General features: G+C 48.3%; 1 protein-coding gene across 4 annotated transcripts in view; it reads left to right on the top strand.

Moving 5' to 3' along the window:
• Nucleotides 1–18,327, top strand: part of GRAMD1B (GRAM domain containing 1B) — a 57,036-nt gene that overhangs the window by 24,140 nt on the left and 14,569 nt on the right. For 3 of the 4 annotated variants that reach the window (XM_082070164.1, XM_082070163.1, XM_082070166.1), the window contains exons 3-10: nt 5,347–5,367; nt 12,594–12,678; nt 13,547–13,650; nt 13,807–13,902; nt 14,035–14,115; nt 16,505–16,620; nt 17,098–17,254; nt 17,884–18,073. In XM_082070164.1, the coding sequence (XP_081926290.1) occupies nt 5,347–5,367; nt 12,594–12,678; nt 13,547–13,650; nt 13,807–13,902; nt 14,035–14,115; nt 16,505–16,620; nt 17,098–17,254; nt 17,884–18,073 (850 nt within the window). Of the gene's footprint in view, nt 1–5,346; nt 5,368–10,239; nt 11,008–12,593; nt 12,679–13,546; nt 13,651–13,806; nt 13,903–14,034; nt 14,116–16,504; nt 16,621–17,097; nt 17,255–17,883; nt 18,074–18,327 lie in introns of those variants that run through there. The other variant, XM_082070165.1, reaches the window with a different exon arrangement.

Below are 18,327 nucleotides of genomic sequence, written 5' to 3'. Positions count from 1 at the left end.
TACCATAATCCCTTCTCTCTCCTCTCCTCTTACTGTATGCCTTTCAGAAGCAAGAGTTGGTCTCCTTCATGTCGTCCCTGCTTTTGATGATGAATAATAGTTTTGTGGCCAGTGATCTCAGCTACTGCCCCTGCACGCTTTCCTGTGTGATGTAAATATTAAAGATCAGTGATTTCAAATGAACCCAGCTTGAACTTATTAGAACAGACCTGTCCCAAATGAATTGTGAGAATTCATGGGCTCGCTCTGAAAGGTACTAAGTAGAAGATCCCTCTGTGGGTGCTTGGATTGGAGATAAACTCCTCGGAGGTTCCATCTCCCATCTCTGTGCTCCCCCGAGAAGAGTGTAAAAATCAGAAATGCAGATGGGATGCTTATTGGACAAAGTGCCAGGCTGTTGGCATTTCCACATGTATACTAGTAAAGTTAAAACCAGAATGGCTTGGATGGCTTCATAATCCACGAAGTCAACGCCTTGGCCTTTCCCCAGCTGATGTCTTAGATTTCCTTCCAGGCAAGTTCTCAGAGAGCAGTTACGTCTACGGTCATAATGCCTCTTGTAACCAGCCGGACCTTCCACGATTGCTGCTGTCTGCTGGAAGCTTCCCTATGTGTTTGTTTGAGACAGATTGTCTTGTGCTTGGTGACCGTAGCCTGGATAACTAGAAAGAAGGGCTGTGGGACTGAAGTCTCAGGTGAGGTGTGAAAGAAGTTCTATGGAAAATGCCGGTCTGGAGTAGCAGAGAGTCTGAAAGGATTGCTGGTGATGGAGGTGCGTGGGTCAGACAGGTTGCGATAGGCTGTGGGAGGCTGGAGGCGCTTTGCCCGAGCGATGGAGAGGAGCACCGGCAGAGAGCGATGCACGTAAACTGCGTTCAGAGCGGGACTGCGATGTGCTTGCAGCCAGCCCCTTGCATTTCTGAGAGAAAAAAGCAACAATTTCAAGACAGTTAGAGGAACGAGGGAAGCAGACTCGCGTTCCGGTGCGAGGGAGCTGATGCGCAGAGGGAAGGGGATGGCGGGCACACCTGCCAGCCTGTGCCAGAGCCCACGGGCTGTGCACGGGCTGAGCTGCAAGCAGTGTGACGCTCCGTCTCTTTGCTGTGCTCCACAGGGTGGCTTTCCCTGGTACACGTGAGGAATCTCAGGCATGATAAGCCCCCTGGTTCTCCCCACGCAGATGATGATGGTATGAATTCAAGACAGAGGTTAGGAACAAAGAACTTAAAAATCTAAGTCTCCTTTCCCAGCCTCTTCTCCTCTCCCCACTTGCCTTCTGCAAGAAGAATGGCCAGATTTTTCTGACCTGTCTCACTAATGAAATGAAACAGCTTGAGCCCATGAGTTTGATGCTGTGTCTGTACAATTGCTGACAGATCTGCTTGGAGTCCCTTGCCCTCTTTTGTCTGTTGTGTTGTCGTGCTGCAGTGTTGCCATCAGAGGGAGCGCTTCACGAGGAGTTTTTAAGCACTGGGTGACATCTGTAGGAGATCTTTTCTGGAGCTTGCTTTTCCACGCTGTCCAGCACTGTGGCATGGACCAAACCCCCTACAGGCCTGCATCAGCCTTAGGCTTTTACTGGCAAACACAGCTGCTTCTGGAACAGCTTTCTGAACTCAGCAAAACCCCACGTTTTGCTCTCAGGCAACAAGGAAATACATATTTGTAACTCTTTTGCTCTTGCCCAAGGATAAAAGTAATTTCCTCTCCATTGCAAATCCTTCAGAGTCTTCCCAATGTTTGTAGCTAATAATGAATGCTGAAGATAAATACCAGGTTAGGGTAGAACATTGATTTTGATGTAGGCCCTGGAGACTGTAGAACAGCTTAAGTTGGAAGAGATCTCAGAAGGTCTCTAGTCCAAGCCCGTGCTCAAAGCAGGACTGATGTGCTTAGGTCAGGCTGCTCTAAAGTCTTGGCCAGTCACAATTTGCAAACCTCCAAGACCGGAGATCCCCCAGCCCTGGCAGGGCCCTGCTCCAGTGCTTAACCACTCTTGTTGTGAACAGGCTTTTTCCTTCTATCCAAATAGAATTTCCCTTACTGCAGCTTCTGACTGTTGCACCTTGTCCTTTCAGTGTGCGATTATGAGAAGAGTTTGGCTGTGTCTTCTCATTTACCCTCCGTTGAGTGGTGTAACCCCCCCTTCAGGTAGTAGGTCATGAAATCCTGGTCATTTTGGACTGGGGTGAGGGATTTCTTTGAGTTATTTGGCCATGGACATACAGAAGCCAGGTGAATATCACAGCTTTTGAAAGTACACAGGTCAGGAGAAAGGGCTCTGGAATCCATTCTGAGCTCTGCCCTCACCTTGGTTCTGTGCCTCTGTTTCCCCAGTTGTAAAATGGACATGGGTAAACTTCTAGAGCTCTGTGGCATGTAATTCACTTGGTAAAAGCGCTTCTGTTCCCCTCGAAGCAGCCGTATGTAGGAGTGAGTTGTGATCCTGCTCCCAGTGATGCTAAAAGGTGGCAACTTCTGTTGGCATCAAGTTCGCAGGCTGAACTTACGTGTGATCCACCGCTTCCCATCTGCACTGTCAAGCTGTAATCTTCCATAGCAGGATATGCAAAAATGAGATCATTGACCCATCAAGATTTAGAGGCAACACTGTATTAATTAAAGGCTCAGAGAAAATACACCATTTTTTGTCTTCCTCAAGTTCTCCTAAGTTCTTCCTGGTTACAGCCACCATGTAACTATGAACTCTGGTATCTGCTCCTCTAGCATCGTCTCTGCAAATCAGTGGCATCTTTTCCACTCTGTGTGCAACTCCCTTCCTCTGTTACCTATTTATTCTCTCTTTTCAGTTCTAATGCTTATGGTTTCTTTTTCCAGTATGACAGACTTAACCTGCTCAAAGTAAGAATATGTTTTTATGTTTTCTTTCTTTTTCCCCTCTATTATACTGTCTCTTGATTTTCACAATTCACATCCCCCTCTATTCTAACTCTCAGCGAGTTAAAAAAGGTAAATAGAATTGCAGATAGATTTAAGGACTGAGTCTGCCTTCTCTTTGGAATTCCTCTAGTCTGTTCTACGTGCAAAACAAGGGTCACGGGGAATGAATCTCCTCATATTTAGAACACTTGGTCGAGGCAAATGATGAGGCTTGGATGTCAGTGTAATTGTGTGGAAGAGCTTACGGGCTGCGGAGCCCCCGCACAGAGGAGCCGCGGTTTGCAGCAATTCAAGTGTGAGGCGGAAAAAGAGTTACTGCAATTAACGCAGCACAGGGGAAGGGAATGGAATGGAATGGAATGGAATGGAATGGAATGGAATGGAATGGAATGGAATGGACTGGACTGCTGTTGCAGCGTACTGACAGCACAACACGTGCACCCTGATTTATTAGACACAGCGACAGGAGTGCCTCTGTTTCATCTATGCCAATTATAGTTTGATTATGATTTTTTTCCCCAGGAATTTCCGAGTTGTGCCTTTTGCTCATTAAGGCAGACAGGTGGCAAAACAAATCTGCAGGAAAATCACTCCATCTTAGACGCTGTGCTCCTGAGGACAAGGTGGTGTGTACGTGGATTAAGATTAAGTCCCACGATTTTTTTTTAGTATAGGCTGAATTGCATAAGGCCTTTTCCGTGTCCTACTTGCAGAGAAGGGTGACTTCAACCAGACGCTTTATGAATGGAGGATATGGCCAAGTATGGAAAAGTGTAGGAAGTAAGAGGAAATTCCTCTGCTTAGCTGATGAGCCATACTATGTATTCAGTTCTTCGGTTCATATAATTTCCCCAAGACTTGGGGAAAGCCTTAGGGATGCTCCTCTTTTTAATGTCAAACTTTGGTACTTTGGCCTGTGGCATATACTGTGTTACTATGGGTTTTTTGATCAGGGACCAGTGCAGCGAAACTGGCAGAAATGCCCAAAGTTGCAAGGGACCCTTCAGGAAGGTTTGCTCCATAAATGAGGTGCAGATTCCAGTAAGGTTGTTTACTGGTGTAGTATATAGGGAACGTAGGAACCTGCAAGCAAGGAGGTCTAGGGGAAGAACAGTGTAAGCAACCCCATGTCTTCACAGAAATCTCTGGTCCAATCTGATCTCATTAACATTTTGCACTTACTTTCCTATGGTAAACATCCTGTACATGGTGGGTCCTGTCGTGGGCTATCCCAGGGCAGGTAGTTTCTGCGTTGCTGTGCATATGAACTTAACTCTGCGAGTGACACTTCCGCAGGCTCTGTTCCAAGTCAGAGAACAGTATGTTGTTCTTCATGTTCCAGAGTGGCTACAAAGCTGTGAAAAATACTCCCAGTCCAAGGTCAGAAGCAAGATGACTTCCATGAAAGAAATGCAGTGACATATTGCTCCTTGTCCTTGTCGTTAGACTCCCCCGAGTGTCATGTCGACATGCTGTTGCTGGTGGGAGACAGGAACAGGCATGGTTGTGCGGCTGCTGACACACACGGGCCTGGCAACATGCCCTGTAGCCAACCCCCCTTAGTGGGGAAGGGCTACAGTGTCCCCCGCCTCCATTGCCCTGCGGTAAATCCCCCTGAACCGGGGGATACCTGGGCGTTCCGTCAGATCTGCTCAGCGTGCTGACATTGGAAAGCCCGTCTGACCGGAGCGGGAGAGCGGAGGTTATTTCTTCCTCTCTCTGTGCGGGTAAATCTCGCCTCCCGCTGGAAATTGCCACGGGTGACTTTCCAAGCTGAGCTGGCTTTTTCACATGCTCCAGCGTGACGTGCGGCCTGTCCTCTCAAACCATCTGAAACGCCGTGATCAGGACAAAAAAATCACATGCGCAGATGATGCGAAATTCTGATTTTCTTCAGCAGTTTTCCCGTCTCTGTATGTGTCTCCCTTTTAAAATTTCAAACACTCGCAAGTTTTGCCTGATGGCATTTGTGAGTAAAATCGTGTCCCTGCCTCCCGGTGGTTCTTCGAGGGCTTATTTGCGCAGTGCCCATTCAACACGATGTGATTTTTGCAGCCTACCCAGCAGACGTGAAGAGTGGAGCCTCTGCAGGGAATGGCTGGCAGTGATTGCGATCAGCTCCTCCGTTGCTGGCAGGCGCTGCTGTTCTGCAAAAACGATTACAGCATGCGCGTGTGTGCGTGTGTGCGTGCATGTGGACATGCACACGTTAGCCTGAATCGTTTCCTGTTACGGACTCGTGCTTCTGGATTTATTCTTTGTTCCTGTACCTGGAAATAACTGTGTCAGACCACGCTATGAAATACATTGAAATCTTCTGTTTAATCCCACTTTCACTTCACTAATTATACAAACCAGATTGGGCCTCGTTTCTCTGTCCAGCTTGCTTTTTGATCCTAAGATCTCTGTGCTAACTAATGCTTCTCTTTTATTTTGTCCTTACAGAAAAGCCAGAGTTGGTATAATGTAAGTACTGCTGTTTCTCTTGTCCCTGGGTGCCTGGGTGGGTGCCTGGGTGGGGGGAAGGTGCAGGGGGCTTTGCAGTGGCACTGGGGCGGACCGACCATTTCCGAAAAGAGGAGATGGAAATGGCTGGGACCTGGCAAAGGAGGACTGACACCTGAGGGGAAGGACGCCAGAGCGCACAGCTTTGTCCGCTGGTGACCTCCACATCCCGCACCTTCCCGTTTCCCAGCAGAGCTGGTCTGGATGTGGTGACAGGCAGAGCTGCCGCTGTGCAAACCCTTTGCATCTCTGCGGGTGGTGTGGGGCAGGAGAGGAATCGTTTTCTGTCGACCTCACAGAAACACAAATCACCTTTTGCTTCTGCCCCAATCCTGTTTTCGTTCTGCAAGCACGAGTGGCGGTGTTTTGGGTACAAGGCTGGCGGTGTGCGAATTCCCACAACTGGTGTCACCTTTGCACGGTTGAACCCCCACCCCTCGAGCGCTCTGAAGTGTCATAGATAACAGCATACGATGCTTGTGTAGGCAAACGCAGCAGCCGTTCCGTGTCCAGCAACAGTTCCCAGCTTCCCGCAGCCCAAGACATTAGAACCAGTGATTTTGGCTGATACAGTGCGGTCAGATTTGGCAAAGTCACTAGACACAGACTTATTTACTTGCTGTGTATAATCAGCACCAGGATAGTAGCAAGGACAGCAAAGGCATGATCTCAGAACCAGAGAGAAGCAGAGGCAATGGCGTTAAGAACGAAGTATAAACCGTGACAGGCCAAACTGGCGGAGAAGCGGCAGATAAGGGAACGTGGGGTGAGGCGGTTTGGGCAGATGCACAGACTCAGCCAGGCTGCTGCAGAAATGAAATCTTTGGCCACGGCTATAGGTGACTTTTGCTATTACACAAGAGCTGCTTCTGCCCGTAGCTGCTGAGATCCATACCCTGCTGCATGATGCTTTGCCGTGGTCTGCTTCTGTGGGTCTCTCGTGTTTTCATGTCCTTTCTATCTTATCTTTCTGTTCTCTTGTTTTTCCTTCATATATTTTCAGCATGAGAGACAGTACATCCGGAGAGTAAGCACTGGCTGCATTTTTTGTGGTTTCCCCCCCCCCCATTTTTTCCTTTAGAGAGCAAAACAAAACCGTGTTCAAGTTAGTAGAGACATTCTGGCCAGATAAAAGCAGCAACGTGGAAATAGAGCTGGGCCGCAGACTCCAGGAAGGCGGTCAATCCTACGTGGCACTACTGCTACCATTAAAAATTTGCTAACGCATCTCCTTGATAATAGTTTCCCTTCTTTGCCAACTCCTTCCAGGCAGGATTTGGACCATTCTGATTCTTCTATTTCTTTCCCCACTGAGAGCAGCTGTAGAAATGAGTCTGTGGAGGCTCCGTCTCCACCCCTACCATTTACTCACTTTCCCCACTTTCATTTTGCGTAAGCTTCACTGTGCTTAGAGCAAACACCCTCCACATTGTTCTTTGTGTCTGTTTGGCAGCCCCGGGTGCCAGGCACTGTACAAACACAAACCAAAAATGCAGCCCTTGCCTCAAAGACCATACGGTCCTCAAAGATCCCTAGAGCATCACTGGTCAAAATGTCACTAACTTCAGATTGCTTCAGGTTTTGCTGCTTTTAACTGGTCTTTTTGTCCTTGTAGCACTGTATCCCTCTTTGCCAGTTGGAATCCTTCTTTTTCCCTCTCCCGGATTCCTTTTTCTCTACTTTTTCCTTAAGATGCTACCAACTTCGCTTGCCTTGTGTGTTTTCCTTTTGACCCCTACCAGTGCTTTTTGGGATTGACATCCCCAGCAGATTGAGAAGTGGGAGAAAAGGGGTGAACCAAGGTCACGGATCGGTTTGGCAGACCTGCCCTTGCTTGGTCTTGGTGTTCTTATTCTGCTTTGCTTTCCGGAGGACAAATGCAAAGTGGTCCGGGTGCACCGTGAGATTTAGAAAAGAACACCGGTTTGAGAATAAATATACCCAACCTTCGAGGGTTCGCTCTTTGTTCACGTCCTCGTGGTGGAAGAGCAGATCATCACGGGGCTGCCCGAGTCCTGGAGGTGTTTCTCATGTCTTTAGCAAGGAACTGCAGACATGGAGACTCTGGTTTAGAATGAATGTTATGGCGTGAAACTCAGTTTGTCCATCTGCTGTGGTTTAGGCCCCACCCGTCTATGCTTAGACATCGCGATGCAGTTAGTATGTGTCCGCTTTCCAGTTGTGTGCCTGCGTCTTGAAATTATTAATTGATTATTTTTTTTAAAGAATAGACCTCAGAAACAAATCTTCTCTGTAATTTTATTTACTGAAGCAGATGTGACTTACTCTCTAGACCTGATGTGCTTAGAGAGGTAGGAAATTTGTGTTTCGCTTCCCCGATGACGCGAAGGACAAGGTCGCATTTGCTGAGGGAGCGGCACGAACTCCACAAGTTGGTAGAAGGAATTTGTCACCCAGCAGACGTCATTAAAATTGAGACGAACTGGAGATATTTTGCTGCCAAGGGTGACAGCTCCCTCCTTTGTCCTCTGGGCTTTGGGTGAAGGGCCCCGTTTCCGAGCACGGAGGAGCTCGCGGTTGTTGTGTCTGGAGGTCAGTGTACACCTGGGGCTCGGAGCCTCCCAACTCTGCCATGGTTTTCTGCCTGTTCCTTTCTCAGTTGCACCATTGACCCTTATGCTTCCCTGACCGTTCCTACATTAGGTTCTACATCTCCGATTTTCCGCAGCTGCCACTCCATAGCAAGGCTTGCTTCTGTAAATCGCCTCCTGTAGTCCCTGTGCTGGTGGACACCAGGCAAATCTGCAGAACATACTCCCAGAAAAGAATACAAGATGATCTTGTAAAGTTAGAACAAGTACAGTTGACACAGGGAAGAGGTGAGGTTTGTATCTGCACAGATTCTTTGCACCTGTCTTCTCTTTTGCAACTGTGCTTGAATTTCTTCTATAACTATGTGAGCCACCCCTCTTCCCTTCTGTACAGGATAGCCCCAGAGCGGTTAGTGGGGAAAAATCACAGTGAAAAGGCACTAATTGTCTCTTTCAGGTGTTCTTAAATACTACGAGAAACATTTGGCATCCTACTAAGCTGAAAAGATAATCAGGAGCACAGTTGTACCCACTTATCTTTGGGAGAGCAAAGTCTGCCCTGCGGATTACGCGGAGCGGGACAGGAGCCCTGCACCTGCGGTTCTGCAAACAGACGCTGTGCACACGGGGCAGCTTTCAGCCTGGTCTCAAAGTCAATCCATTTAAACACAAGTAGGTAGCCCTGGGTTTTCCTCTGGGGAAGCTGCAGCCTGTGTTCCAGGAGCCGGGAGGTGGCGGAGGGTCCGTGCTGGGCTGGGATGCTGCTCAGCGCTTGCAGCTTCTTAAGAACGATGTCAAGCGACTGAGCACCATAAGAAACGAGCCTGTTTTATTCTGCCAGTCTTGTAGACCTTGTATTTTTCATAGGCAATTCCCTTCAGGTTTTCCATGGTTTTAGGTGCGTGCGTTACCAGGTCTGGCCCAGGCACTGTGGTGAAGAGGCACTACATTAAAGTGACCTTTTGGTGCAAGCTCGTGTGATAATGAACTCAAATCCGCTTTCTACCCCAAATGGCCAGTGATTACTTTGAAGCTGCTACTCCTGCTGTTTGTTCACTTTTAAAAGGAGAAAAAATAAAGAAGAAAACCTGGGAGACCAGACTGGATTTGGAAGAAATGCTGCGGGACAGGTGGCCAGTTTTGTCTTGGCATTAATCAGCATAGCAGTCCTGCTGTCAGTGGGCTCTAAACTCTCTCACACAAGCAGGGAATGTATTCTGTTCTTTTCCAGTAGTTTTCCTGTTGTATCCAGAAGCAGCGTAAATCTTTCCTAAAGAGTTACGAGCAAGTCCATCAGTCGTGCAAATTGGATGAGATTTTCCCTTCTCTCTCTGCCTCTTGCAATCTCTTCTCACGCGTTTTCTGTGCCGTGTGGTGTACAAGACTATACCGTTCTCAGTTCTGGTCTTGTCAGACATCCATGTCCTGTCCCACCCCCCAGCAACAGTTGCTTTACGTTTCCTGTCAGAGGACTTGTTTGTGAATTAACAGGGAGATCTGAACCTCGGGGAGTCACCCCTTTGTCCCCGTTCTCCCCACCCTTTGCAGTGCCATCCCGTCCCGGCTCCCCGTGTTTGCAGTAGAGTTAATATTTGCTGTCTCCACCTCCAGGTCAGCTCTTCTATCTGTCCTGCAAAGGGAGGTGGCGGCTGTAGACGGAAGCATCCTGCTGATTTTTGTTTGTTTGTCTGCCTTTTTTTAATTAATCCCATAAGCAGTTTCCAGCAAAGAGGGCCATTCAGTAAAGCAATGCAGGTACCTTGCAGGTGTGTAATCCTAATTCTTGGCGCTTCCCAGGCTCAATAAATCTTGTTTATTGTCCCCTTGCGTCGGGGTGGCAGGTGGATGTACCGCTTCCTTCTAACAGGGCTTGTGGGGTGCATCTGTGCAGGGAGTTCATTTGCAGGAGCCCTTGCCCTTCATTTCCAAGTGACACGAGTAATGAATGAAACCTAGAAAGCCCAGTGCTTTTGAGGGGGGCTCAGAGATACACACAGGAGTAGCAGAGCCCTTAAGGTTTCTAGCTGTATGGGTTTTGCACGGCTGATTTCTCCTAGCTGTATTCTTTAGATTGGTCTCTCCTTACTCCCCTCGCGCCTCCCCCAACACACTCTGTCCAGCAACTTTCCATTACAGGAAACATCTGCTGGGAGGCAGGGCTGAGCCCGGGTTACTGCAGGGCATTGGCCGGCAGAATTACCCGGCTCCGTAACTTAAAGCTTGTGCGAGTCATTTTGGTATCTTCCCCGCCTGCTCCTTCCATGAGGAACGTTAACAGAGACCGAAGCTGCCTTTCAAAGCAGAGAGGGGCTAGAGAGGAGAGCCTGGGGCAGGCACTGAAGAAATAACTGCTTTTCTGGTTTCAGAGGGGAAAAAAAAAGCAGCTGGAGTCTGAGCTGTTTACCGTCCTGGGAAGCGCGGCTAGATCTGTGAATTCCAGCTGATCCGGCGGGGTCCTGGCGGTCGGAGCTGTTTGGGTTGCTGGTCTGGCCGTGCTGGGCATTGGCCTCGCTCGGGAGTTGCACATACTTTGCACACACTTTGCACAGACCTGTCTGGGGCTGCTCAGGCTGTGGGCACTTCTGCTGTGCTGCTTCAAGGGCTGGTGCCCACAGCAAGAAGCTGGTGAGACTGGAGCCGAAGAGCACGAAGGTTGCCCACCAGCACGCTCCCCCTAATGAGCCACTTTTTCAAAGTCCTTTGGATGACAAATCCTCTCTCAGATCTACAGAGTCCACCGGGGCAGATGAACTGAATGTGAGCAGGAAAGTAGGGAAAGGCATGTAAACTTCTGCCAAGCTGCTGTGTCTCTTTCGGCTTTGAATCTAAACAAGAAGCGGTGACAGCAGGACCAGGAAAAGCAGAGTTTGATCGAGATCCCGGGGAGCCGTGCAGGTGCTGGGGGAGCGCTATGGATTCCTTGCTGGAGTGCGGGGCTCTCTGGGATCTGGTGCTGGATCAAGAGCTGCCATGTCTGCTGTGGGACCTGGAGGGGCTTCTCGACTTATCGCAAGGAAATGTCAGCTGTGGATCAGATGAAATTCCAGCTGTGAGTGTCTCTATACTGGACAGTTTGTCCCTGTCACAGAAGTTCTGGTGCTAAGCAGAAGCGTCTCTTGTAGTGCAGGTTTTAGACAGGTCAGAACACCCCTTACTGCGGGAAGGGAGGGGAGCAGCTCTCCACGTGAGGATTGCAGGGCTCAGCTGGGTTGCTGTGATGCATTGAACCCAAAGCTCAGAGCTGACTGTGATCTCTCTTCCCCCCTCCTTTCCCATCCTGTCTGCTTGTCCCAGGAAATACTGGGGTTGGGCTCTGCTGGAGCCCATCTCTGGCCAAAATCTTTGTCAGATGTTCAGGCTAGAACTTTGGTAAGTAAAATTCATACTTCTGTCATCTGCTGGTTAGCACGTTTTATTTAGAAGTAAGATACTTTCCTTTGGGCCCACAGGACTGGAGCAAGTATGTGAGTTGATGTTAAAAAATGTTGTTTCTAGTTCATTGAATTGGTGTGAGGAAGAGAGAATGCTTTTGAAGAGGTGATGGTGTCTGTGTGTCCTTCTTTGATTTGACAGCATTTGACAATTTTGTAAGGCTAATGCTAAGTAATCTTCATATTCCTCCCACCCCTGCAACCCCACCATCACCACTTCTCAAACAGAAGCTACTGTCTGTAATCAGTTTGGTTTTTGGGGCCCTTGCTGGAAGGCCCTGCGGTGTGCGCGTTTGTGCTTTGGGACATCTACAGTGCACAGTTGGAAGAGATAGGAGAGGGCTGTTGAGAGAAAATGGAGATAAGGAGGGAAGAGTTTGTACCTGTGGTTGCTTTACCTTCCTGCATTTATGGGAGAAAGAACACGATAGATAGATGTGAGATACAGCCCTCCTGAATTTGTATCTCCCTCTATTTCGGTCAACTCTGCCTTCAAAAGGTGTTCTGGCTGTGGTGAGCGGCTGTCCGCATGGTGCAGAGGAGCTGCTCTGACATGGACAGAGTCACCTTATGTATCTTCTGGTCTCTCTCCAGCCAAGAGCAGCGTTTTCTCTGACACTTCCGTGAGACCTGGTGTCTGCAGAGTAAGGGCAGAACATGGTTGAGCCTGTTCTGAGCCCCTCAGAGGTGTTCTCAGGGCTCCAGCGCATAGCTGTGTGCTCCAGGAGTGCCGGAGGAAGGGGCTGACTGCTCCGCTCCCGAGCTCCTGGTGGCAGCGACCATCCGCGTTCCTCGGCCGGGCTGCCGCCTGTATTCTGCTGTTGCTGCACGGTCGCAGCGAGCGCCGGGGGCTGGCAGCGGACTGATGCATTGCGAACAGAGCGCGTGTCACACCGTGTGCAGTCTGGGATTGCAGGAAGGGGTTTCTCCCGCAGCCATAGTTCCGTTTTGCTCCCTAGCAGATGTGGGTGTAGCCCTTCTGCTCTGTACTTGCTCTTCCAAATCGGGTTCTCCTCTTCTTCTCACTTAATGCACTAAATCCCCAATCCTCCCGTCTGTGTGTCTGCTGTGATGGGAGCTCCTAGCCTCATGCTTTGTTAGTGCATCTGATCCCCCTTCTCCTTATGGAGGTATTCCTGTTTCCCCACTCATTTCTCCGCTCTCATGCCCGCCCTCTCTTTAACAGGCACTCTGTTATTTGCAGGTGTTGAGTCCAACATACAAACAACGGAATGAAGATTTCAGGAAACTCTTCAAGCAGCTTCCTGACACGGAGCGCCTCATCGTAGGTAAGGTCAGCCCCTTGCTGCGCTGCTCTCTTGTGCTGGCCCATGGTTTGGGGAGGAAATCCCCCAACATACAGCTTGATCTTCTTTGAAGATATTGCCACCAAGCCCATTGTGTCTTTCTTGTGCATAGTTGGAACCCCTCCTTACCATTTCTAATGGGTTTCATTCATTTTGCTTCAGTGAGAGTAATGCTGATGTGTATCAGCTACAGCCGTGTTCCCTCATCGTTTGAGGAGCATGTTTTCTTCCACAGTGCTCCCCCAAACCTGACAGCCTGTTAGTGTTTGAGCTCTTTCCTCGTTTGGTCAGAGTTGCATTTCTCAACGTATGTACCGCTGAACTTCCCTTTTTCTAACATGCTCAGTGCTTGCTGGTCACGCATGGCTGCCCTTCCCATACCCATTTATGCTCTGGCCTTGCAGCTGATTAGTGCCTGCCTAGCGCATGGCATCTGCTCTTCTACCTTATGTAACTGGTGATCTCATACTGCTGAAAAATGCACATCTTAGCAGAGGAATAGAAATTATTTAGGATGCGTAAACTGAGAGAGACGTGAACAATTACACTACAAGGTGAAAAGGAAGAGGCAGAATAGAATCTGGATATAGTTCATAGGATGCTACAGAATGACCAGCTGGTAGGGCAAGATCATCAGTGGGTAGGGAGTTGTCTGTGGCTGGCCCGAGGGAGGACTCATGACCGAGTGGACAGCGCAGCAGTGCAGCTCAGTTCCTTTGGCTCTGCCTTGGGCTTTCTGCAGGGCTGTGTCAAGTAGCTTTGTCTCCATGCTGCTTCCTATCCTCACGTTTAGGTTGTCCTGTCCTCTGGTTTCTGTGCTCCTAAATTACCATCTGTTGTCCACCCACAGATTACTCATGTGCGCTACAAAGAGACATTCTCCTGCAGGGCCGCCTCTACCTCTCTGAAAACTGGATCTGCTTTTACAGCAACATCTTCCGTTGGGAGACACTGGTAAGGCTGTCACACTGCTGCATTGAGCATGTGTTTTGTGTCAGCATATTTGCTGACATTGCTTTAAGAGCACTCTTTCCATGGTCTTTCTCATCAGTGTCTCTCTTTACCTGTGTTCTTTCTCCCCTCCCCCTTTCTGCATGGCTCTGACTGTAGCTGACAGTTCGCTTGAAGGATATCTGCTCCATGACCAAGGAAAAAACAGCACGGCTCATTCCTAATGCCATCCAAGTTTGCACTGACACTGAAAAGGTACAGCCTTGAAGCCTCCGCCTCTGGGGTCACTCATTATGGCTGTAAGGGGCAGGGGAACATAAGTGTGTTGCAAGATTTTTGCCCTTTTTCTGAACTGATTTTTCTCTCTATCTGTCTCTTCCCATTTAGCACTTTTTTACTTCCTTTGGGGCTCGAGACAGGACGTACATGATGATGTTCAGACTCTGGCAGAATGCTCTCCTGGACAAGGTACAGAGACCAGCGCCTCCCTCTTGGGGTGGGACGGAAGGGGGGTGATGAGTATACAGAAGCGTAACACCTGTGACTAATGCGTGTGCACAAAAAGATGCGGGCACTGTGAGCACACGTGTTCAGGCAGAGCAGGTGTGTAACCGCAGGTGCAATTCTCTCTTTTTGCACAGAGTTCTGTCTGTGTCCTGCACACACAGTAGATGCTGCTTTGCCTCTGCTGAGGTGTGGAAGTGTTTGTCTCAGGAAGGTGTGTTTTCGAGGTCCATAATTCAAGTGAAATCGCCCAGAAGAATGCAACAGAAATAGCTCACTGCACAGGCAGAGCTCTTAGCAAGTCTGTGCTTCAGAAGCGTAGAGTTCAAGACAGGGCAGCAAAAGAGCGTATATAATAGATGCTCCGGGCATCCCGAAACCGAACGAGACCAATGGTGAGTGTGGGGTGCACTGGGTAGGGGCTCAGTGCATTGGATTTTAAAATGAAGCAGCAACATGCACCTGCTATGGCAGAGGCCCCATATATCTTCTATTTGATCTGAGTATCTGTTCCACAGCCCATTGAGTATTTCTGGCCCCACTGAGGGACTGGGACTCATGGACTGATCTTACAGTGCCACTGGCATTTCGAGATGTTCTGGCTTGAGTTCATACCGTACTGGAAGGCTTAAGTAATGGAGCACCCAGAATACCCCGTCCTGAAGCTCAGGGTAGTATTTAGTATGTAAAAGGATCGCTTTGCATTGGGCAGCTTGTGTTGCTACCATATGCTGTAATTTGATCAGCCTTTTGAAGCTCCTGACAAAATTCAGTGCCTTTGGTTTCAAGGTCAAAGCAGATGGGAAGTGAGACGTGCAGTGATAAAGGCAGGAAACCCTTCCAGAGCTCCTGTTCCGAATGTAGGATCCATGCTTGGCAGGAGAGAGGGAGAAAGCCTGGCCCGGTTTTCCTGATATGTGAATTAAAGTGCTTGTGGGAAGAAGGTGTAACAGAATTAGACATTTTTCTGGATAAAAGTTTCTCATTAGAGCTTTTATTCCCCACACTTCTGATGGCTGCTCTGGGGAGCTGGATTAAAACTTTCCTGCCTTATCCCATGCAGTGACTATGGGAAGAAATTCAAACCAGCAACTCAGAAAACATTCGCTAGATTTGTTTTCCCTCATTACCAATAAATCTTTGTCAGTGGTCATAAATTTGTTAGGGGTAAAATCAATCCCCGTTCATCCCTGTACCACATATTTAAATCACAGGCTCTCCTGCCCCATTTCTTATGAACCTCAGAACGCAGTCATACGGTGATCAACTGACCTGCATCCCTGAAAACCCAGGCTTTTGTGAACAGCCTTGATAATTGATTTTCTCTTACTAGCTGGGAGTGTATACAAGCTTTTCACAACAGTTTCTGGTGAGACAAACTCCTTTTGATTTTTAAACTGCAACAGGAAATGTTTTTCTCTGTTGCTGTTTTAGATCATTTTCCCCGCAGCTGTAATTCTTTAGGCAGCTTTAATTTAAACAAACTTGGAGGGGAAAAAACCTCCTAAGGCGTTGGGATTTGGTGTAGTAGGAGACAGTAAATGGAGGCACAGCAGAAGAGGCCGGGAAAACACGTGTGAAGGGAAATGCAGATTTACTGCTTATATTAGTACTTGCACAGCGTTGGAGCAGGAAATCTCATTTTGTGTCCTGCTCTATGTGTAGCCTCATGTTGGCTTTCTAATAGTCATAAATAACATGAGATTGTGGCATGGAGAAATAACAAGTGAGATTTTAGGGCAGAACCTGGGCTGACAGCAAAGGCTTCTGTGGCCAAAGGGCATCGTACTGCTAGAACTTGTTAATTCTAGAACTTGTTAATTCTAGAACTTGTTAATTCTAGAACTTACACATTTTGTTTGTCTGTTTCTTTTGTAAGTAAATACAATTCATTCTCACAGTTGCATTGTCCATTTTGACCAATCTTCATATTTCAAATCTCCTTTAATCTGTTGCTTGGAGTCTAAAAATGAGGCTTTAAAACCTCAACCAGTTTTCTTCAAAACGAAGTTATGAGTTTAGACCTTCTTGAAATTAAGCACATTAAAATTAGATTTCTTTATCTTGCTATGGGAAAAAAATATACCATAGTTTTTTGACATGGACTGAAACTTAAGTTTCTTAATGTTCGAAGTTCAATGGAAGCATTTTTTTCCCCAGAAACCTCCCTACTGTGTGCTTTCCTTACAAAATCAAATATGTCTCTTTAAAAGAGTAAGTAAAATATATGCAAAACTAGTTGTTTTACTCCATAAAACAATCTCGAAGGCAGCTGACAGGGATAGTTCCCAAATTCATTGTATTTTGGTATTCTCAGGTGAAAATGTGTGCTATTCTCTCTTCCCTCTTCTAGCCTCTGTGTCCAAAGGAGCTCTGGCACTTTGTCCACCAGTGTTACGGGAACGAGCTGGGTCTGACTAGCGATGATGAAGACTACGTGCCTCCCGATGATGACTTCAACACTATGGGGTGAGTGAGGAGGAGTAAAATCTGCCTGTGATGAAGAATAGAGAGCAGGAGTCCTGATATATCACATACCTCAAACTGCTCTTTGTCCCTGGTGAGAGATTCTGGGCTCTGGCCGAATGTTTGTCCTTAAATGTGTGATGGCTAAAAAGCTGAAAGCACAGCATTTCCTCACGGAGCTCGGGAGGGATTGAAATGCCTGCCTGTCTACTTGCTTAGCTAGATGACCAGTTCTGTAAATGCCAAAGCACCGTGGTCACAAGGCCAGTCAGTGTGTTACATGGTCAGAAAGTGCAGATGCTTGTGAGTCTGTGGATAAAAAATGGAAAAGTTTGGGCTTGACCTTCCCTGCACTGAGCCCCTTGTGCTTCCGCTCAGACTGGAGACTTCGTACAAGTATTCTGACTTGCTCTGTGTGTCCAGTTGTAGCTGTACTGAGAGGGGTAAACCTAAAAACCTGTGTTCTCTGTGGCGTCTCAGCTACTGTGAAGAAATCCCCGTGGAAGAGAACGAAGTCAACGACAGCTCCTCCAAGAGCAGCATGGAGGCCAAGCCGGACGCCAGCCCTCAGCTGCCCAAGAAATCCGTCACGGCCAGCACCCTGACGTCCACGGGGAGCAGCGAAGCGCCGGCCTCGGTGAGTGTTCTTCCTCCCCTGCTGGGGAGCAGTGACCCTGTTCCTGGGATCCAGCCGGGACCCCTCGAACGTACCAGGTAACTTCACCCTGCGGCTCCTCTTCCAGCGCAGCTGACACAGGTCAGTGATATCTGTGAGCGTGGCATTTGGCCAAGGACAAGTGAGCAAAGCGTGCCTGGCCTGAGAGCCGGTAAGCTGGGCCTCTCAGCAGCAAGAGCATTTACTTCTCTGTACCCTCAGAGGAAAAGTTTTGGAGATAAAAGGGTTGTAATTTCTCCTCTGCCCTCAGTTATTCCCTAGGAAACAGTGCGTGCCCGCAGACCTTGTTTAGATATCACCTCACATTTTCCTAGCTGGGTTGGGCTTGCTTGGGGGCAAAACCAGTGTTTGTGTGCTTGTCTGAACAAACAAAAAGCCTTGTGGATGTCCCGAGCTTGAACTGTGTGTGGTTCTTTGAGAGGAGGTGGAAACCCTCCTTCTCTCTCCAGTATTTAAAGAATACGTTTCCAGACATGTTGAGGCCAAATGTTCAAAGATAGGAAGATGAGCCTGCAGACGTAGAGTTTTCAGAAATAACCCTTAATGTCCAGGTGCTGTTCTGCCCTCATTGCGCTCTCTCCTGGCTGCAGTTTGATGGAGTTCTACCAGAAGAGGAGGAAGCAGTGGCGGAGAGTCCTGTGGAAAAAGACCTTGGCATTGCAAATATAATGGGAGAGAAGATTGAGATCATCGGCCCCGTGAACTCCCCTTCCCTAGACTTCAATGACAACGAAGACATCCCCACTGAGCTCAGTGACTCGTCAGAGACCCATGATGAAGGTGCGTGGGGAAGGGTTGTTCTTGTCAGTGTTGTTTCCAGCCTTCTCCTGTCCTTTCCAGCGAGGGGCTGGAGTGACAAATACACAATTCCTTTTCCGGACCCTAAGAGTTCAGAAGATGCGAAGAATTCCCATCCTGGGCTGCAGAAGGTGAATGTGGCGGGTGTTTGGAAGGATGTCCCTAAAATAACCCATGTAGTTCATTACCCCTTTGGATGTTTCAACTATTGTCCTGGGATCAGTGGAGGAAAAGGG

This window comes from Streptopelia decaocto (genome assembly GCF_964273445.1).
Source record: "Streptopelia decaocto genome assembly, chromosome: 21".
In the NCBI taxonomy this organism is placed as follows: Eukaryota; Metazoa; Chordata; class Aves; order Columbiformes; family Columbidae; genus Streptopelia; species Streptopelia decaocto.
The sequence above is the reverse complement of the archived record's forward strand: the minus strand, read 5'-3'. Positions and strand labels throughout refer to the sequence as shown.